At 32.8% G+C, this 23485-nt stretch overlaps 1 protein-coding gene across 1 annotated transcript in view; it reads right to left on the reverse strand.

The window, feature by feature from the left end:
* Nucleotides 1–10167: 10167 nt before the first annotated feature.
* LOC143229409 (kynurenine formamidase-like) overlaps nucleotides 10168–23485 on the reverse strand; it is a 48692-nt gene continuing 35374 nt past the window's right edge. Inside the window, exons 5-11 of the mRNA XM_076461720.1 lie at nucleotides 18108–18193; nucleotides 17797–17875; nucleotides 16057–16154; nucleotides 14283–14361; nucleotides 11255–11393; nucleotides 10698–10802; nucleotides 10168–10333 (exon numbers count right to left, since the gene is read on the reverse strand). Coding sequence (XP_076317835.1) covers nucleotides 10298–10333; nucleotides 10698–10802; nucleotides 11255–11393; nucleotides 14283–14361; nucleotides 16057–16154; nucleotides 17797–17875; nucleotides 18108–18193 — 622 coding nt within the window. The 3' untranslated portion in view covers nucleotides 10168–10297. The remainder of the gene's footprint in view (nucleotides 10334–10697; nucleotides 10803–11254; nucleotides 11394–14282; nucleotides 14362–16056; nucleotides 16155–17796; nucleotides 17876–18107; nucleotides 18194–23485) is intronic.

Here is a 23485-nt window from a genome sequence, read left to right on the forward strand (position 1 = left end):
GAAGAAGACAGTATATTGTTATAAACGAAATACAGTCGAATTAAATTGTTATCACGAGAGAGGTACCTCGGGGCTTAGGTTCAATATTTTGTTTTTCTCTATTTACATCGTAATATAGATGAATGGTCACTATAAATGGTCTAAATTTGCTGATGAAATTAAAGTTTTGAGGTTCCTGACTATGAAGAGAATGCTATGCTTTACAAATGATCTGGATTATTGAATGAGTTTGTCAAATAAATGGCAGATGTATCTTATTCATAATAGATGTAAGGTAATGCATATAGGATATCACAACTTGAGCTATGAGTGTAAATACGATAGAAATAAAATAACTTTAACAGTGTTAACGAAATAAAATCTTGATGTTTTAGTTCATCAGTTTTTTAAGTCATTCAAGAAATGTATTATTGCTCATGGCAAGCCGAATGCTATTCCAGGTTATAGCGACAGAAACATTGAAATATAAGTCTAAAAAGGTTATAATGTCTTCGTATGCGTCATTAGTTAGGCTACATTTAAAGTATTGTGTTCTCAGTCTTAGGCTCCTTGCTTCGAGAAGGAGATTAAATTGTTGGAATGTTTTTCATAGAAGAGATACTAGGATGAAATATGAGATTGAAAGGTTGTCATACAATGGGAGGTTAAGATTTCTGATTTTGTTTTCTCTTGGAAAAAATAGAGAAGTTTGATTGATTGTTATGTTCAAGCTTGTTAAAAGAGTCGAAAGTGTTGATGAAACGTCTTTTTTTTTTAGTATTTATTGGTGAGAATGGTAGAACTATGGGACTAAAGTATAAATTTTGACAAGGTAGAAGTTATCGTCAGCTAAGACATCTTTATTTTTCTAAAAATATGGTTGATGTTTCGAACCAGTAGCCTTCAAATGTGGTAGATGCAGTTAATATAAGGGAAAGTTTGATAAGTATTTGAATGATAAGGTCTGGTTTTGAAAGGATGATTAGAGTTTATTTTAAGTTTATTCACAAGATGTCCCATAAAAAAGTTGAAATTATAAAGGAACTACGCCGAAACTTGTTTTCCTAAAATCAAAATATGATTTTATTAATTAGAACGATAGTACAATAAAATCACTTATGTTAATATTTATTAAGTGGACATCTTTGCACATTTACGAATCGTGAAGTATAAACATACGTACAAAAATAAGCTAAGATAAAAATTATGAAATATTAATATATAGTGCAAAGTAGCTTTATAATAGATTTTACACCCTTTCTCCTACATTTCATTATGTTTAATTTGTTATGAATTTTTCGCAAAGTTGCACGAGAGCTAGCCATCCCGTATTTAGTAATGAAAGACTTGAATCATTACCGCCCACGGCCAATTCTTGTACTAGTCTTTTACTAACGAATACTGGAATTGACAGTGACATTATAATGCCTTCATGGCTGAAAACGTTTCGTATATACATAAACACATGCAACACTGGAAGTAAATAATAATCTTGTTTTCACAAGGTAGGCTAAAGTCCTGTGCATTTTACACATGACGTCCATACACGAACGTAGGATGATTTTCAGAAATAGTTAGTGCCTTATACAAGATACAGAAACACTTTAAGCGCTTTGTGCATGAAGATGGGCCATGCATAAACAATGGTCACAAAATAACACAAAAGTGACTGTATCAATGCGCAACATTCATGCCAAAGCCTAATGGTCCCTGAAACCATGAGCAGTCTGTTGATAGTAGTGCTTTGACTTTTGGTTAGCTGTAGTGGTTTGCTAAGTCATTTCCATGGCCTTACTTGTTTAGACTAACTTTGCTTGTAGCTACTATTCCTTTTCCTCCAGCTGAGATGGCAGACCTTTCCTGCTTCCGCAACTGATACTTCTATTTTTTAAGTAATGCCAAATCTCTGCCAATTTAACAGGTTATGTCTGATAATGCCACTTCAGGATCAACATTTTTTGAAACTTGGGTAACTGGAAAATGACCAAGGGTGATATCATCAGAAGCCTTAATTTAACACCACTAAAATTACTGTTGGACAAATTTTGATGGTACTTGAAGGGTTAGAGAAATTGAGCACTCATGTTAAATTTAGCTGTGATCCACAGGCAAGTTGATACCATTGTCGTTGTTGTCTGATTTGATGGAGCTGGTCCTCCTCAAATTTAAATTGTTTATATCTTAATTTTAGTTTCTAAAATATTTTCTTTAGTTTGGAGATGTAACAGTTCCATCAAAGGCAACTAGACGTCTGATAACGGTGATTTTTTTATCAAGACCCCCAAGTCACAAAAAAACCGAATGAAATCTAAAGAAAAAATGTCAGATCCGAAAAAAGTATTGTAAGCGCCATACTACGTAGCCGTAGTCCAATAATACAGGGTGTTCGGAAAGTCACTGTGCACTTATATATTTATTAACAGACATGTTTCAATATAGAATACAGGAGGTAAATATGAATGACAATTATAAACAATGTTGAAAGTGACCTCCGTTGGCATCAATATAGGCCTGGATCCTTCTTATTTTGTTTCTAAACACCGCTATTAGTTGCTGGCTTGAAATAGACTGAATAAAATATGATTACAAAACAGCACAGTGATTTTCCGAACACCCTGTACAATCTAAAAAAGCTTCTTATTTTGACTGAAGTAATATACTCACAAGTGAAATCTGTAAAACACCTTGCCCGGAACATAAACATAGAAAAAAAGGAAACTGGTTTACCTGTGGAGTTTGCAGATATTGTTAAACTTTGGATTTGCATACAGCTGTATTTGTTGTTATAATTCATGGATTTAAGATTTGAAAAAATGAGATTCTGAATATTAAAGTCAAGTAGCTTATTTCTACCAATTCAGCGCCTCCTGGGACCTAATATTTCAAAATTTGGCGCAATGCTTATAGAGGTCGGTTTTTCGTGAATGAGAGTCTTAATGCATATCCTTTAACAGTGATAGTTTGTTGATGCACTTTCTCTGATAAGGCGCTATCTTTTCTTTGGCTCAACTTTAATGGACATTAGTATTGGTTTTGTACTTTTACCACGAGTTCACTCAAGGATATACCCACTGAGAGATTAAGTGTTGTTTAAGAGTTGGCAGCTGGTGGTGATGACTAGCTGCCTTCCCTCTAGTCTTACACTGCTAAATTAGGGACAGTTAGCGTAGATAGCCCTCGAGCAGCTTTGCGCGAAATTCAAAACAACCTTAGTATTTGATCAAAGCGAGTAATACATTTGTCACCAACTCACAAATCTCTAGTGTCTTTTTTTTTTTCGGTATCCTGACTCTCTGAAATTAAAACTACCTCTCTCTATGTCACGATATTTCCTCGTTACATAATCTAATTGGCCGGTTTAAAAGAAAATATCTATTTCTATTTCAACCAGTTTTCATGTGATGAAAATGAGGAACATTAGTACCAAGGAGACATTGAGCCACAAGAAAATTTGTAATTTAACTAGTAATTTGTAGAATTGAGTTTTTTGTTTACAAAATTAATGTTTTTCTAAGACTTTAGGTAAAGCATAAACACAAGAAGATTCGTTTGGATAAATACATTACAATCTGTAACTGCCAAGAGTCGCAAGCTTCAATTATTAAATCTCCATTTAGTAAAAGTTACTTGTTAAGCGAAGATAATGGAAATCCTGCCTTCAAGTTAAATAAACTTTATCACAAATGTACAATATTTCAATAAGTGTATGCCATTCTCAGATATCTTATGACATAAGCTTGTCGAATCCTTATACATTTGTTATGGTATTTTTTAGTACTAATTGAAATCGTATCTCGCCATATCCGGGTGGCTAAGGCGCTCGACTTGAGGGTCGCAAGTTCGAATTTCCGTCCCACCAAACACGATTTTCCTTTCAGCGATGGGGTGTTATAATGTGACGATTATTATTTGTTGGTAAAAGAATGGCCTAAGAGTTGACGATGACTAGTTGCCTTCCCTCTAGTGTCTCACTGCTAAATGAGGGACGGCTAGCGCAGATAGCCGTCTTGTAGCTATGCGCGAAATCTACAGCAAGCCATTTAAATCGTCTCAAAACTTTATTTTTTTAAAAGTGTCTTCCTCTTGATCAAATTTTACTCCTTGCTGTTCACTGGTATGTGAGAAAATGCTGTCAAACATATATTTATTTATTCAGCGAGATTAAGCTCACAAATGATAGTGGTTGTGGGAATATCACAAAGTTTTATAAAACTTTGACATTTTCCTTCTTTGCAAGTGTACTTACATAGACCAATGTTAAGAAAAACAAGATATTTAATGGTTGATCTATATCATATGAAAGTATCCACATATTTGAATGGAATGTTTAATTAGTTATCGTAATAATTTCAGTGATAGCACAAGTAACAGTTGTGCTAGAAGATTTTACTGAGTATTTCATCGATTGGTTGAGAAATAATTAATGAAGGAAGATTTTATAATTTTATTGCTTGGCTGTTCAATTTCAAAAATGATATTCATAAAGACTTATAAAAATATCTAAGAAAAACGACAAGTTTGTTATATTAAAATGTGGTATTCACGTACATTGATAATTGTAGAATCAGCAATGTAAAGCAAAGTGTTATATGTGTGTTATTGGGTCACACCAGTTTCGTGGAATTGCACTCTTCATCAGTAACCTTGAACACAAATTAACTAGAGAGATAAGTTGGACGTATATCATAGTGAAAAGTATCAAACATACTGTTGGAGTGAACTTGCTTTGTAGTCACTATGAGATAAAGTAATACACTGGAAAGATGAGGTGAAGTGAAAATCGTCATCGGACACTGGATCTCCCTTTAACTTAGAATTATAAAGTAAACAAGTATCAGAATACTAAGTTTATTTATTATACCTGCTCTTATGCGACTGTACAATATTGAGAACTGAATAGTGGTTAATGCCATTTTATCTTCACTTCACCTATCTAGTGTATGGGTGTTTCTCATAGTGTCTACAAAGGACGTTCGTACTTACAGTTTCAAACACGAGTGAAGTTAGATAAATATAACTTGTTCCCACCACATTTATTAAGCTGCCAGACTAAAAAGGCTAGTTATAATCCACGTGACTACATCTGGCTGCTACAATTCAAGGTAAGAATACAAACTAAACAAGTCTATCTAAAACAGTTTGCAGCTTTCTTTATAAACTGTTTGGAAAAACTACCTTGCTAAAAGATCGATAACGAAACATGCACATGTTACAACTTAGAACTCAAGTAGTAGTAGCATGTTTAACCTGTTCAGTGCCGTAGACGACATAACTCGTCCAAGCCGATTGGTAACACAGTGCCACGAACGAGTTAATTCGTTCTCAATAATATCTAACTTCAACGCTAGATATCAGCACCATACATGCATTTGACCTACTTACAAATTGTTTCACTTTCGATCCAAAATGGCGTCACGAAAAACGTTACAAAATGAAGAAGCATTAGAGTTGTATTGAAGCAGCTGAAATACAGGTTAACTTTACGCATAAACACTAAATAATGTATAATTCTTTCTTTGTGAAAAAGGACTGGCACAAATTTACAATCTTGTTACAAACTGTCGACATTGACATAAGCAGAAAACTGTATTAGAAAAGATATGTTATACTCATTTTAGTAGTAAGAAATCAGTAGATAAGTCAGATATGATGTAAGTTGAAATAATATCTCTTCAAATATATACAGTGCTGTACAAATGTGTTAGGATAAAATCGAAGAGAAATGGATAGTGAACCACAGGTGAAAAATCAAAATTTTATTAATATTTGTATTTAGCACTACAGAAACACAGTTGAAATGTTTAAGTTCAGTAAACAGTTAATATTATGTGTGTTCCTATGTCCCCAGTTTGCTTCAATAAGTGCAGACAGTCTTTCAGACATTTTTGCAATATATTTAATCAGTGTCTTTTGGGATTTTATTCCAAATGTCTCTAATACACTCCCACAAAATGTCTTTAAAAGTAACTTTTGACTTGTTAAGTTTTTGACCTATTAATTCCCAAATCTGCTCAATTGGTTTGAGATCGGGGCTCTGTGGGGACATTACATTATTTGAATGACTTAAGCAGTTTCTTTATTAACTAAGTAATTTCTGCATAGGTTGGATGAGTGTTTCAGGTCATTATCTTTATGGTAGTAAAATCCTTTACCAATAATACGCACACCAGTGGCTATACCATAACGAATCAGTATCTAATAGTACTTGTAATTGTCCATTATTCTAGCTATTTTCATGTTATCACTACTGCTTGGAGTTATCATTCTTACAAATATTTGATATTCTTTTTAAAAACCTTAACTGCAGAGTGAAACAGGAATTACGAACCAATAACAGATGAACATTGGATGACAGAAGTATGTAGATATTTAGCACTTTATACACTATATAATCGGTGTATTTAGGGAGCTAACCCCTGTATTATTTAAGAAATTATACGCATTCGTAGAATAACTACTTTAAAAGAAACGAAGGTTTATCTAAAGCGATGTTTTAAACACACATGTTTTATTTTAACAGGCTGCTTTTCTAAGTAGGAGTTGTGTCTTAGTCTACGCATATATTTGCCCATTGCTATACATTATATACAGAGAGTTTAGTTGCACAGAAACTAAAAACCTCCACTATGTTCTCAAACAAATCTCCAAGACAGTCTTCAGTTGTAGTCTAACATTTTATACCTCGAATTAATGCAGTCGAATAGTCAATCGCTACAGTAAATCATCATGAACCGTATCTGGTAGCTACTAGATATGCTTATCATCATTGCAATATATAAGTTAGCTACCGTATCAAGCAATCCTTTGCCCATTAAAAGCCAGAAAACAAGATAAGGAAATTGGGAATTTAAAACCCTGAATAAGGACCGATAAAAAGTAATCAAATAAAGCTAAAGAAGCTGTAAACATTATTTACTCAAACTACAAACCCTATTTGTGCTTCATGCTGTTATCTAAAATTATTTTTGGTGGAGCCAAAATAGGTGTTTCTAGTTTTAGTAAATAACGTCTTTTTACAGGTATTATTTGAAGGTTTGAAATTCTTAATTTATTTATCTTCTAATACAGAGGTACGCTATGCTGGTGTTACACTTACATTTATATTTGTGAAATAACGTGTTACAGTTCTAGTTACTGGAAGAAAGTGTACACTGGAACATTTGAGTCATTGTGTTGCAACAATGGATGTTGGATGTGCAGCTGTAAGTATATTAATATTTTTCTTTAATTGGTAAACTATGTGGATCCAAATATCAAACATTTCGTGCATTTTTATGATTTGTAAGTAATAATGTATTTAATTGTTTCAGAGAGAGTATTTGAGATTACTGCCAAAAACATTTCGAATAGTAAAGTATCCAATTAAATCACTTATATTACTATTATTATAGGTCCTAGTTTTCTGAGTATTTATTATACCGGATTGTTCTTGTTAATGTATATACGATTTCTGAATATTATTTACCTTCATTGTTAGTTTACTTTTTATTAAAGTTTCAATAATTAAATGAAACTGTGAAATTGGATACCCAATGTTCTTTTCCTAGACCTATAGCCAAAATAATACAATGCTTGTTTTCCATTTGCATGTTAGCGAAACAGTTAACAATAGTTAAAATAAGATCAGTCTTATTTATTTCAATTTTACAACCACAAACTAGCTAGAGAATATTTACTTCAGTTAAGACTAATCGAATTCGAGTAAGACTTGCATTAGCCTGTGTAGTAGTATTGGCTTAGAACCTAGTAACAAAACTCAATCTATTCGCGATCTACTCACAAGAACTTGTAAATTTAGAATTAACTTAAATCTCCAAAACCATCTACACTAGGAGAAATACCTGTAGCTTAGGGAACTTCAGAACTCGTGTTCTGTGAATATAACAGGTATATGTATCTAAATAATTGTCTTAAATTAACTTATAATTACTTTCTTTATATATTTTTGAAAGGAAATAAACCAGTATGAATAAAAGAGTATTATTTTTAGATAGTTTCATCACAATTTATATTAAATTGCAATTATGGAAATAATTTAATAACGTTTTAATCAAGATACTGTGTATTTGTATAAATTCTACTATGCATCCTATGAAAATCCTCATTTAAATTATACGCATTTATGAAAATCAAATGTAATTCTAAAGGCATATTCACACGTTTGTTTTTTTGTCTTACAGTTCTTATTCAATATAATTATGGACTACCAGTGTTGATATTAGAAGGAAACCTATCAGACATTTAAATGTTCTTAATCCGATGCAACTTTTGAGAACGTCTTAGTTTTATTTATAAAATAAATAGTGTAAAAGGCGAACTAGTGTGTGTCGTTAGCAAGGATATTTTTCCTCGAACAGTAGATAATTTTGCTGCTTATAAGAAGTTAAATTCATTGTGGTCGTAGGCCTACCTTTAATTTAGTATTGAACAAATATTTACTCTTTTGGAGAATAAAGTGTTCGTAATATCATCCCTACAATGTTTTCAGATCGTTTTAAAACGTGTGTTTCCTCATAGCAAAGCCACATTGGGCTATCTGCTGAGCCCACCGAGAGGAATCGAACCCCTGATTTTAGCGTTATAAATCCGTAGACATACCGCTGTACTAGTGGGGGGGGGGCTCGTCTTAAAAGAGCTTACATTATGTGCTGTATTCATTTATACACTTTTGGAAAATAAGATGCAAATTTCTTTTTCTGATTTATAGTCTCATAGTCATGTGTTATACTTAAAATGTATAAAATGACTAGAGTGTTTTAAAACACTTATACATTATATTACTTCCGATTCACAAGGTAAAAATACGTAATATTGCTCTGAATGAGATTTTTGGAGTATTTGTGTCTTTGATTTTATAATATTATCACCACAATTCCATTATTAAGAATACCACTGAATACGTTTTTAATTTCGCAATTACTATTTTATATAATTCACAGATGTCTACTAGAACAAACACAAGAGTCAGAAATTTGATCTGTATTATTAACGACACTTTGTTTTGTTTTTAATATAGAGCGCACATATTTCTTTGCAAGAAAGAAGGATTAAAAAAAATAATTGTTTTATTCAAGAGTCTAGTTTGCTATATACGAAGTGATTCATTCCTGTGTGAACTACTACTCTTAAACATTAATCACTGATGACGAGAAAACCCACTTGTAGATAAAAATATATATGTAGAAGCGGCTGGTTTGGGTTGAGAAAATTTTTATGTAGAGAAGCGAACAACGTTTCGAACTTCTTCACTCATCATTAGGTTCACTAATACTAACCGATAGCTGACCACATGTTTAAAGAGGGTTGTGTAACTGAGTGTAGGAATGTAGAGGGCGTGCTTAGATGTTTGATTATATTTATTAATATAGAAATAAAGGTGTTCCTTTATATTGGTTTATTTTGGGCTTGAGTTGCTGACGATGACCGGAGAAGGTCGAAACGTTGTTCACTCCTCTACATAAAAATTTTCTCAACCCAAACAAGCCGTTTTTACATATATATTTTACTATTAAACATTATTTTGTATTTCTATTTACTGATAAACATTAATCATTTATAGCAAAATTACATTTATTTGATTTGAAAAGCGATAGTTAGATGTACATTACATACATCATTTTATCGCCTGATAATGCTCCCCGCTAGTACAGCCGTATGCCTACGGATTTACAACGCTAAAATTAGGGGTTCGATTCTCCTCGGTGAGCTCAGCAGGTGGCCCGATGTGACTCTGCTATAAGAAAACACACACATCTCCGGATAAATTAAAATCCTTTCTTAGTCTTTTATCCAACACCCTGGATATTTATTATATTTATATAAAACAGAGTTAAAGGTCCAAGTTTTTAGAGGTTACTTTAGTCAGAGACCTCACTTCCACAAAATTTGGTCGTAAATCATACCAAACTTTCTCACGCTGAGGTTGCTGAATATGTTTTTTTTTCATTTTAGTGTAAGCTTAAGACCAGATTTTTGTTTCAGTCATATAGCAGAAGTACACTTTTATTTCTATCGCAATATGATGTAGTAAATAACTGGGATTATTTAATATCATAAGCCAGTATTGTGTGAAGCATAATGTTAAAAAATAAAATTAACCATCGTAAATTTTAGCTTTAAAAAAATCATTAAATTCTTTCTTCAATCTTAAAATCTAAGTGATAAAATTAAAACATATGAAAACTTAAATATTTACGTTAATATATTTTAATATTTTAAAAAGGAGAAAAAATGCCCAGACAATACAAGTAAGATGTAGAAAACGTATTCGAAATTCTCACTTCTTGTAGGACTCACTCATTACCTTTTTGCACTAATCTCATGGTTTAGCTAGTATCACTCTTCGAATGAGTTCCTGCAAGAGAGGCATAATGTTACAATGAATGACCAATAGGTTAATAGATGAACAATAAAATGTTATCACACACTGATTCTGGTTAGAAATATTCAGAGTTATAGATAGCTAATTATATATATTTTTTAAGAATAGGTCTTTATTATTACCAAAACGCAAGTTAAAGTATAATTATTCCTCAGTACACGGAGCCAGTGCTTACTTCGGCTTCATTCCGAGGACAAAAATAAATGAACAGTAGGAACTACAGACATAAAATAAACGTTTTTCATAATTTTTTGGACTTTACTTCATTCTTAATTTTTTTTGGTAAAATAGTGACAAAATTACATCATAAAAATGCAAAATAAAACGATAATATTACCTTAGTGAGGGAAAAGTTTGGGTCATTTAGTCTCTCTACTATCGAAAAGTGGTCATTTTCTGGAATCATCTGGTACTCCACAGAAACACCATTTGACTGGAGACCCTGTTTCACAACAACATTGCAAATCCAAAATTTTATCTACCTGTCGGTAATTAAAATACTTACATTATAGAAAAATTGATTTATTGAGAAATATGTACCACAAAGTTCTGAACGTATTTTAGTATTTTAGAAATAGTGACGACAAAGAATATCAGGGTGGCCACAAAAACTTAATATTTATTTTCTCTGGCATTTTCAAAGTGAAAAGTATTATTGGCCAATAATAACTTCTTTCAATAATAGCTTTAAAATCCGTATAAAACTCTTATATTAACACGTTTGGTAGAACATTTGTACTAGATACAAATACCTCATAACATGGTCTTGTATAATAACGATCAGCTGGATTACATAAAATAAATTGTCCAGTTATGCCTAATGATGTATTTAAGCAGTTTTACAAAGTTCCTAATATATATATATATATATATATATGTATGTGTGTTATTTACCTTTACATACTGCTCGGCTTGAAGTTTGAATGAAGGAGGGTCATTGTCTGCCACGATGACAAACACTTGGCAACAAATATCAAGATTCTGTGCCATTTGTTTCACGAACAGAATTGGACTGTTTTCCACCGCGAGGTTTCTACATTAAAGAAATTGTATCTGTAATTTTCTTTAATATAGAAAAACAATGCTTAAAGCAATTACGTCTTCCAAATAAATGACGAAGGATTTTAACAAACTGGCTGAATTCGTTTTATAAGGACAATCGGGCATTACAAATTGAACGATTAATATAATACTTCAAAGTATATTTCATAGCATTAAATTCTAGGTACTAATTTAATTTATACATTACTGTGCAAAAGTGTTAAAATAACAGGATATTTTGTCATTATTTCTATTTTATAGAGCTAATTATTCTATTCCATTACAGAACGTAAAATTCACACTATGCTAATGCTTCACTGATCCCTCTTGAGCCAGAGTGAGTATAATTATCATTTATAAGAATTCCCATATACTTGTTCCAAGGGCATGTCGTAATGGTTGAGCTTGAATGAACATACTGATCAAATTTAGGATCTGAGATAATTGTCATGGTGCCACATGCAGTGCCTTAACAATTTAGAAAGAAGCTAGCATGTGGTACCGGTATATGCAAGAAGAAATCAATTTAATAGCACCACACAAATAGACCTTATTAATAATAATAGTGTCAAATACTATATATCTTTTTTTTGTCATACCACAACCCACAAAAAAACGTAGAAAATTGTCAATAGAGCCGAGAGTTCGTATAAAAGCTTTGTGATGCTGGTTGGACTCTCCGCAAATTGTTGCAGACTTTAATTGCTCCCCAAACGATGTCAAGTACACCATAAATTGTGAGAACAAGATAGGTAAATTTTAAAATAGGAAAGGAAGAGGCAGAACACCTAAACTCAATTATACTGATGTTAAGTATCTTTATTTATGCAGCCCTCAAGACAGAAGGAAAATTGCCACTGATGTCAAGCGCGAGATAAACGACCATGTACCAAATGACAGAAAAGTGTAGATAAACAGTATCAAGAAGACTCAACGATAATGGAATGTTTGGTCGCGTAGCAGATAAAATGTTTACTTTGATATCCAAGTATTGTTAAGAAACTGAAATTTGCCAAAAAGTACAAAAACTGGACTGTTGATGATTGGAATAGGTTTTATGAGTCCACGTTCGAAATATTTTGTTCAAAACGTAGATTGTACGCCTGGCGGAAGAAATGTGAAAGATACTTACCTCAGTGTAAAGCACCTACCATAAAGCATGGGGGAGGCAGTGTGATCGTTTAGGTGTGTTTTCCTGCTGAGGAAATAAGAAATATTTGAAAAATAGCTGGAATAATGGACCAGTGCAAGTACAATCAAATACCGATCCGTCATTGTATACCCAGTTGTTAGTGTATTATTGATAAAGGATTCAATTACAGAGAAGATAATGATCTCAAACATCCATCCAAATTATGCAGAAATGACTCAGCTAAGAAAGAAATTGCTGACGAAGGAGGATCCAAAATCGTTTTAACATAGTTTAGCTTAACTGTCTATTTTTAGGCGCCTGTTAGAATGTGTATTTAGATGTATTGGTACTGCGTTATTATATATGAGCCATGGAAAAGTAAATAATTACATTAATGTGATTTTTTTCGTGCCTATGGGACTGAAGTAATTGTCTTTCAAATTGATGATATTATAAATGTCATAGTTTTGCACTGGAATAAAACAATACACCTTGAAGATGGTTTATTTTTATACTTGTATGAACATAAAAGCACTACTACAACTAGCCAATAGGAATACTGAGTTTCTCTGTGAATTAGGACGCAAAAACGCTCGGGATGATTAACACACATTGTCATTTTAATGAAACAGGTAATTATAAGTAACCAACATCTAAATAAAATACTCTCAAGCAATGGAATAAGTCCATACTTGTTTAAAAGTTCACACATAATTACATATACTGCATATAAACTACCTCTGCTTGAATTTGTACCTAGATTTCATGGAAAAGTCCTCTCCGACTAATTTGAATACACAACAAATCAAGAACCCACCCCTCCATGACTACGAGGCATTAAAGCCATGATGCAACGTTAAGGTACTGTGAGATTATCTTGTTTTGTTTTTTGTTAAAACCGTTAAAAATGGAGGAAATTTGGTCAGTTAGTGATCACCAATTATAGAGAAAAAAAAAGCTCACCACAGAGTATGAACCTGCAGAAGAATTTCGCTCTAGTCCCTGAACCAGCACAATAAGCGACGCTAGGCACTGGCACACAGGATCCATGCCCATATTCTATTTGACAATTCACCGAATGAGCAATTGGTGCCTTAAAATCATAATAGAAAAAACCATTATCAATATTATATTGCAATGTCCAAAATTCCGGAGCTATGGACTAAAGCCCAGAATCTTGTGAGTATCTAGCGACGCCTCTATCCTGGGCCTAAGGTTTATGGAGCTTTTGCTCACGCCATGGACATTTAGACTTAACTTATTTATACAAGCAGAGTTTTATTTTATAACGAGTGTGTGCATACCAACGTGTTAACAAGTATCATTAGAATCATAGGCACACTAAATGTCGTATTATTTAAGAGCTCGAGTTGTTGTATTCTTGTTTATTATTTAATGAGTGCACCCTCTTGAATCGAATGTACATTCCAAGAAACAATTCATGCTGGCTTTCTCACGATCCCAAGATGTGTGTGCGGGGAGGGGCGGCAGTAACACAAAATATAACGCCAGGATTTAGTTCAATGACTCTTAAAACTGCTCTTTAATCACAATCATTCATGGGTGATCTTTCCCGGTGAGTTTACCCACTTGGAACTCCCTTTATAGGGAGCTACGCTTGTATAAGGCCCTCTTCCTCATCCCCACAAGATCGTCTGCTAAACTTAGTCCTGCTGGCTCCTAAAGTGTTGCAATAAATTTCGGATAATCTAGTTTCTAGACTTGTTTAAAATTAATAATAAAACTTACGAAGAAATTAAAGCTTCACGGCCAATGGTTGTTTTGACAAGTGGACGTAGATCGTAAATCCCGCTGAGTAGAAATAAGCCTATAGAGGTTTAAAACTTATAGTGATAGTTGTATAAAAAAAAACCAAAACATTAATAACACATAAAACCAAGTTAATTCCTGCATTTTGTCTTGTTACTATGCGAGTATGTTAAGTCTCGTGAAAAACATGGAAACTAAATAACTTATTGTTCTTTGATGTTAGATAAAAATATTGAATAGTGATGCGTATACTAATCACTGTACACTAACTTGTGCTACTACTACTAATCAATAATGTTATACTTTGATCAACAACTGATAAAATGTTCAAGTTTTGTATTATAGTAGTTACCTTGTTTTAAAAATTGATTGAAGTAATTATTTGTCCATTAATAATGAAACCAGTAATAATGCAAAGCGGGTTAGGGAGATGACACTGATAAAATTCACTTCAAAAATCAAATAAAACGTTTTACAAGGCCTACATTATACATTTTGTGATTAAATTATTTATTGTATGTTACTTTTCCTACTTTACATTATTACTAATGTTATTATTAAAGAAGTCAGTTTCTGGGATCCTTTCAAATATTTTTGAAATTTTTGGTGATGACTTTTGAAAATAGGGTTAATCAAACATTGCTAATATTTCTACTTTCTCAGAAGAAAAATTTATAACAAACTAATTAAACAATAAGCGAATTTTAAAGAATAAATAAACTTTGCATCAAACTATTCTGATCTTCAAAATACATGTTTAACAAACGGGCCTCATCTTAGTTGTTTGTAACGTACAACAGTCACCTTTAGCTTTATTCAAGTGCTAAAATATATGGTGTATAGACAAGCTATAAATCACCCAAAAGAATGGAACATGTCTAAAGACACTTAAGTTTTCGTTTGTTTTCACACAAGAAACTAAAGCAATAGGGAAGTTAGTTTACCAAAAAAAAAAAAAAAACAATAACTTGTAAATGTTAAACGATTTCGTACAGTGAGCTTTCTGTAAATACGTCTTTTATCCCATGTTACTGAAATATTCACCAAATGTTGATCCAACACAGTGTCGAGTACGTTATATTAAGATTATTTTAAATATACAAATTAGCAAGCCACACATAATACATTAGTATTAATTTCCCCAAAATACATCCATTATCAGCCATTTCTGAGAAATAATTAAGGCTTGGTTGAGGTAGTTGGTCCTCTCCTCCATTTGGTGTTTCTATACAGCCGATATATCGAAGGGAAACAGAATCTGTCAGAACTACTTTCTGATATTGTTTGGTGTTTTGTTAAAATTTGGAATTTACAAGATGGAGATATTCCTTGTACAAAGAACCTATAACAAGTACTCCCTTAGTTGTGATAAAAATTTTACATTGTCTTGTAAATGGTGAGAATCCACAAACCCAAAGTTCAGTGAAAAGCTGTCCATGTGTTTCAAGCAGTAACGCGCTATATGTTTGTGGAAAGGCTGCAGTGAAAAGGGTTGAACTTTGTACATGACGACCTTACAATAGAATGTTTGGAAATTGAAAATATGTTATTGATCTATTGTTGAGATGCATGGTTTGTAGAAAAAGTACGTTCGGACGTGGCTACTTAGACTGTAAAGACGCGTTGAGGCAGGCTCGAAAATAGTTTTAATATAACGTACCCAACCTCTTCATAATGCCAAATTTTTTTATAAATAAATATTACAAAGTCAAAATACAAAATAACACAACATACAGAACCACGAACTTCTCACCTTTTACCATGTGAAGATTAGGAATAGCGTTGATAGTGGAAGACACACATGTGGCAACCAAATGTGCTCCAGCAGAATGTCCACATAAATAGACCCCTCTAAAACGTTATACACGAAACATTTAATTGACAGCTTCGCTGTAAATGTATAAATTGGAATACAGCTACGTATTCTTACATAGTTATATGAATGTCTACTTATAGTATTAACAAATGTGTAACATATCTGCCACTACACGCATACAGTTAATTATGTAGGTATGTGCGGTTACATACCCTTACAAAATTACACAGCTACGTTCTTGCACCTTTACACAAACGAGTAATGTACTACACAACTATATAACTGTATAACATCACATAGCAAGATATTATCACAACATTGCTTCATCATGACCTGTTTGGTTTGAAATAACAATATTATTGAAAAATTGTGATTTATTAAAAATGTTTTCAGAACTCTCTAAAAAAAGTGAGAAAATTATATGCAATAACAACGAATGAGAATTAAAGTGTGATTTTGTAATTAATCAAAGAATTTAAGGACATGTTTTAATAATGGAAACATTTTAATAGAAAGACTTAGAATTATGTAGGATATAAGTACAAATCCATCCAACCAAATGTATGCGAGAGCTACTGTACTATGGTATTTCAGCAAATACCATGTTGTCATTCACTTTCAATTCATTTGCGTTTGAAATCTTTTTTGTACACACATACCTCTTCGGATTCGCGTGCAGAGTTCCGCAATGTAGAAATCAACTCTGGATCGTATCGATCTGATTATATACATGCTCTTTGGGATTACTCGATACATTGAGTATTTTACTAGAAAGCTATTTTTGTTATGTAACACGTGATCATTAGAGTCATTCGTTGTGTATAAGCTTAGAAATACCTAAATACCTTGTCCTTCATATTTTTACTTACTGGATGAACAAGTGACGTCCATCAAGCTTGCGCTCATAGAAAGTTGACCACAATCGCTTAAGCATATAATGGTCAGTTCTCTTAGTCAAGATCAGACATATACAGATCTTATGTTTTCTAGAAAAGTACGTCTGTTATCTGTTATATTTGTTATAAGCATCGAATCGCAAACAAAAGAATGATTCTTTGGATTAGTTTACGTAGTGTTTAGTCTCTCTTTTTGCAGACAGTAAAGCTAGACGTTCAGTTAAATTTGGTGATACATTTTTTAATGTTCCTACTCTTACCTATAAGAAATCGGTTCACTTGAGAATAATACAATACCACTTAAATACAATAAACGAGAAATTATAGAAAGGGTTACTACTATCTCAAGCAAGAATCATAAAGACTGGAAGCCTTGAGACTGTTTGAAATTTTGGAAATAACTCAAAGAGGAACACCAGAGATTAGAAGCCGGAAAATTGTTGTCAGTAGTTGAAAATGATAAGTCCGAGCTTGTCTTCTTAGGATAATATTCAAACTACTAACACAGAATCGTTTAGAAGAGAATAAGAATTGTGTGTGACTTATAAGTAACTTTTAAGTATTTTTGTTAGTTTCCACAAAAATCCTTTACTCGCTATATTTTATTTGTGTACAAATTTAGGTCATTTCTTATCTAGGTGCACAGGTGTTACGTCGTAAAATATACATTTGAAAATTGTATAACGTAGATGAATACAAAAGAAGACTGACAAGGTGTTTATTACTTTTACGTTATATTTAATGTTCTTACATTAGATAATAGAAAAACTGATAAACTCACTTTGATCCCCGAACAGCAGCCAACCAAAGGATAAAAGTCACTGCATTTCTGATCTCATCAAGAATAACATCAATTGTCACTGTAAGAGCAGATGAGAACATTATTACCAGGATTTATCGTACAATCTGTAAGCCTTTAACTCTTTTTCTAATGTTTGATTATAAAAAGGCAGAGTTACAGACACTGTGGAAGTAGGTGGGATTAATGACAGTTCGGCATTAAACAACTGATTATCTCTTTCATATACAAAGAAAAAAAGGCATTAGATATTCGTCTGACGTGTGTCCGAATTTTGAGAAGGGAGGACTTACCCTCTGGGGCTAGATTGTAGCCAACCGTAATACAAATTACCCCACAATGGTGCAAGGGAGAAACATAGACACTGGAATCTTCTCGACTGTAAAAACCAGCGGTATAAATACAAGTATTAGCCAATAAGCTATAAAAAGCACAACATAGTTGTTTTTTATTTTGTGGATATTAAATTTTAGACCATGCTGAAAAAATAATGAAGGTCTTTAAGACCATTTTTAATAATTTAATAATTCGTTCCAAACAAGGTATTTAGTTTCAAATTGAATGATTAATTAGACAAAAATAAACAGGAACAATATCATTACAACTTTTATAGCACGAAATCAGGAAGACCGTATGCTATTGTTTAGACAAAATATTACTCGAGTAATAATTTTCAGTGAAAATGAAACTTTTTTTTTTTAGTTTGCTGAATTTCGTGCAAAGCTACTCGAGGGCTATCTGCGGTAGCCGTCTCTAATTTAGCAGTGTAAGACTAGAGGGAAAGCAGCTTGTCATTACTACCCACCGCTAATCTTGGATTACTCTTTTTACCAACGAACAGTGTAATTGACCGTCACATTATAACGCCCCTCACGGCTAAAGGGAAAGCATATTTGGTGTGACAGGGATTAGAACCCACAACCCTCAGATGAGGAATCGAGTGACTTAACCACCTAGCCATGCCGGGCTACCTCTGTAGTACTGTTGCACAAAACTTTAATACTATAAAGCACAGCGTGTATCTGTTTATCTGTCTCTTGGTCACGCATTGATGTCATAGCAATTTATTACGTAATTTAAGTAGTTTGGCTTCTTGTCAGTTAGAAACCAATAGCCTACGATTAATCGAAAATGAAATATATTTGGACTAAAGTATGCAAGAAACTGCGACATACCGAAAATAATTATTGCATTCTGTTACTATAATTTACGAATTTAGTCTATATTTAATGAAAGTTTAACTCTTAGTTTGACTATACTTTTAAATTTCTCCACTGTTTTACCTGTTTCAATTATACTGCGTTGACGAAACAAAAATTACACGTAAACTTTTAAAATAATATTCAATTACTTAATTATTCTCTCATTGGCAAATCGACAGCAGACACGTACGTAACTGCACATTTTAAAAAATAAAACAACCTAGCGGAAAAAACAACAAACAAACCAATAAACGTGGCATTTTGGTAATAATGCACTCCATCAGTGTTTTTGTATATCATGTTGCTGAGCAACCAATAAAAGAATAACCTAATATGTGCTGAAAGTATAAATCAAAATGTATAAACTACAAAACTGAAAAAAAATGTTGTTTTCTAATTTAGAGGATTCGTTAATTAAGAAGTTTTGTTTTTTTATTATTTAAGTTTGAGATCGAAGGACAAGTCAGAGGAAAGGTTACTTCTGCAAACAGGGCACGTCCTGTAGAGGAGCACGAAAAGTACATGTGTTATACTTTTAAGATGAAATGAATTCTGAATATACACATTGTTATAGTCGTCTAGAATAAATCATCTAGATAACCTGAACGAAGATGAGTACCTTCTAAGGTATAGGTAGTAAAAAGAAAAAAAACAAACAAACCCGTACATTAATTTACTCTGATCCTACCTAAAAGAATTAAGTGCCGCGGCTATTGATGATTCCCTCTTGTTAATGTTAAAAGCTCTCCGCTCATAACTGAACCACCACTGGAAAAAAAATAAAATTATTAAGCTATGATCGTTAAGATAAACAGTCCATTACCCCAACAGTGATTCTAACGGTAAAACAAAAAGCTTTGACAGCCAGCCATGCTTTGCTCTACATATTTGTGCATCAAATCGCCGAAACAACATTTTCGGTTTATTGACAATATTTTCTAATGGAATGAAAAGGAGAGGCAAATTATAGTTAAGAGTTTATCTTAAGTTTTTTTGTATACAAACCATTATTTGTAGTAGCTGTTATTATCAATTGTATCGTTATCCGTGTATTAAAATATATTTGTCAAGAAAGAAAACTGTGTGTATCAATCTTGTTGGCAAATATTATAAATTTAATAAATATCAACAATTATTTAACTTTCAAATTAAAATTTCTGTACGTAACATAAAAATATAAGTTATTATATACAGGGTGTTCGGAAAGTCACTGTGCACTTATATATTTACTAACAGACATGTTTCAATATAGAATACAGGAGGTAAATATGAATGACAATTATAAGCAGTGTTTAAAGTGACCCCAGTTGGCATCAATATAGGCCTGGATCCTTCTTATTTTGTTTCTAAACACCGCTATCAGTTGCTGGCTTGAAGTAGACTGAATAAAATATGATTACAAAACTGCACAGTGACTTTCCGAACACCCTGCATAATATGAGGTTGAAAAGAATTTGATTTTAGCGTTTTGATTTTTTACAGGCAACCACATTTAATATATATTAATAGGTCGGGCTCTTACTCTCTCTTGTTGAAGTCGGATATAAAGATCCGGGAGAGTTAGGTTCATAGTAATTAACCTCTTCTTCCTTTCTGTACGATGATGCACAGCTTCTGTTAAATGTATTTACAAATGCCACATGAAGGCCAAAGTTTTTGGTTTTTTTTAATTTCGCGCAAAGCTACTCGAGGGCTATCTGCGCTAGGCGTCCCTAATTTAGCAGTGTAAGGATACAGGGAAAGCAGCTAGTCATCATCACCCTCCGCCAACTCTTAGGCTACTCTTTTACCAACGAATAGTGGGATTGACCGTCACATTATAACGCTCCCACAGCTGAAAGGGCGAGCATGTTTGGTGCGACCGGAATAGATATCCTACAATGTTTTTAATTAAGTCCATAATTGTTATGGGGTTTTGTCCAGTAATTAGGTGGCCTGTTTTTATTTCTTTTACTGGGAAGAGGAGTCTGAGAATATCATCACCACGTATCTGTCAAGTTCACATAACAAATACATTTTTCTAAAGATAATTTTGTGTAATACGTAGGAGTCTATCTGTTACTCTTTCTGCGTTTGAATATTTGTGCACGAAATCAACGTTTTTTCTAAGGATTTTATATGCTGTTATGAGTTATGCGTTTTGTGTTGTTTGTAAATTGGTTTGTACTAGTTTTGGTGTTACGTTTACCCATGCTGGGGTTGTATAGTCAATTACAGGTCAGATGTATGTTTTGTAAATTTTTAACGTTATCAGCTGTTGTCTTATTGTTTCTACAAGTTAGACTCTTAGTATAGTTTGTTCATTGCCAGATTTTGTTTCTAATACTATTTTGGTGCTTTCTACATGTTAATTTTGAGTCATATGTTAATCCTAGAAATTTGACGGACTTAGCTGTCTGAAGAAGTGTTACGTACATACAAGTTCGTTAATTTTGCGAAAACCAGAAGTTGGGTTTTGGGTATATTGATTTTAAATCTATACTTTTACATTATTCACTTATTCTATTTTATTGGGGGTTGTATATTTGTAGCTGCTATTGATGGTGTGGGGGCACTTTTCCAGAAGAGCATCCATGATTTGGATTATCAGAGGCAATTCTGTTAGTTGTCTTCCATCAGTATTTATTGCATTACATCCGAAGTTTGTATGTTTGCTGTTTTAAGTCTCCTTTTAAGATGGTATTTTGATTGTAGGAAAAGATATAAAGTAAACATATGCATTTGTTTTGTTTGTGAGCAATATATTCCAATTATGGTAACATTTGTTTGATTGTTTAAGAAAACATCAGCTATTATGCATTTATTATTACTACTCATTTGGATTTCTGTTATTAAGAGCTTTGATTTATGTAATAGAATTATTATTCTGTGTTTATCTTGGTTATTAATTCTATCTTTTCTTACAGTTGAGTAGTCATGTGTTTTAAGTTATTTTTATATTCTATTTCGTGTTTCTTGGAGCAAAGTACACCTTGGACGTTGACATAAACAACGGTGAACTTAAGAGGACAGGAGGTATCCCATGACTGATGTTATTAATTACGGTTTATATGGCATTATGTATAGTTTGTACAGTATTAGGATGCGATTTTTGCTATGTTTATTAGTTGTTCTATACAGTTTTTTTTTTCCATTTGTGTCGGTTTTCAGTACTCTACTATGATGTCTGAAAATGCTTTTAAAGATATTTACAAACATCTGTGTCTTTTAGTCTGTGTTAGTTTATGTTGTGATATCATTATTTTTGTGTGTGTGTTTCTGTGGTGTTCATGTGGTAAGTTATTTATGTTTGTTGGTTTTGGTTGTTGTTTTGAGTGTTAGTGCATTTGTCACTTTATCTCTTGCGAGCATTGATAAAAGTGGTTTATTTATTTGTTGTGTATTTGTGTTTATTATTGCATTATCATTCGTTGTTAGGTTTTTTTTTCAATTATCCGTCGTTTTATTTATTCATATTTTTCACACATTTTGTAATTTGCTGTATGTTCTTTACCACCTCGATGTTGTCTGACATAGTGCAGAAACGTGTTCAAATCTTTGGCAATAAAAACATTGTGAAACTGCTGTTACTAGTGTTTTCGTGTGTTCTACTTGATATCTTTGATACCATATTATAATTACGTTGTTTGAGATTTAAAGTGGTGTGTTTGTGTATATACTGTTATTAGGTTGTTTGGTTTATTGTGTAAATTTAGATATGGTTCTTTCTGTTTTAATGTGTAAGATATTTTGATCTCTTAATACTTCTTTCTATTTGGTTATTTTTCTATGGAGTAACGAAATACACGTATAACAAACGACTTCGGTTGTGGCTTGTTTCCAGGTTGATGTACTTTTATTTGTCCTGTTTGAAATGCATCCTCCGGCCCTGCCTTTACTAGTCGGTCAAGTCAAGGTAAACGACCTCTTGTCCTCGGACAAGGACACTGCTCCTACGCCGACGTTTTATGTTGGTTATAGTGGTGCTTAGTTTACATCGCTTGATTTTTGCTGCTAGTTGAAGTCAGTTATATGTTCCTAGTATTTCTCCATTATTATTGTGTATTTTGGTGGTGAGGTTGTTATTACTGTAGTGTTGCTATTGTAACTCTTAACGTTATGTGTGTGTGGACCTTCGTCTTTATCGTTTAGATGTGACTAGCGTAAACACTTCTAGGTTTGTAGTGGGATCTACCGTGCCATTATAACGCCCCCACGGCTGAAAAAGTGTGCATGTTTGGTGTGATGGGGATTCCAACCCGCAACGCTCAGATTTGTTTTATTATGTTCGGTTTGTTTGGTGTTTGTTAATTGCAATACTTGTGATATGTGTGAAGTGTGGCCTACTTGTTCTCCCTCGGTATCAGCATTTTCTCCCACTTTTCAAAATTATTTAAATAACCTGAGAGCTTAAATTTCTTTCTGTACGCTTTTTTTTTCTTATATTACTCCCTTGTTCAAGTAATAGTAACTGCTTATTTACACCTGAG

This window comes from Tachypleus tridentatus, chromosome 10 (assembly GCF_004210375.1).
Source record: "Tachypleus tridentatus isolate NWPU-2018 chromosome 10, ASM421037v1, whole genome shotgun sequence".
Taxonomy (NCBI): Eukaryota; Metazoa; Arthropoda; class Merostomata; order Xiphosura; family Limulidae; genus Tachypleus; species Tachypleus tridentatus.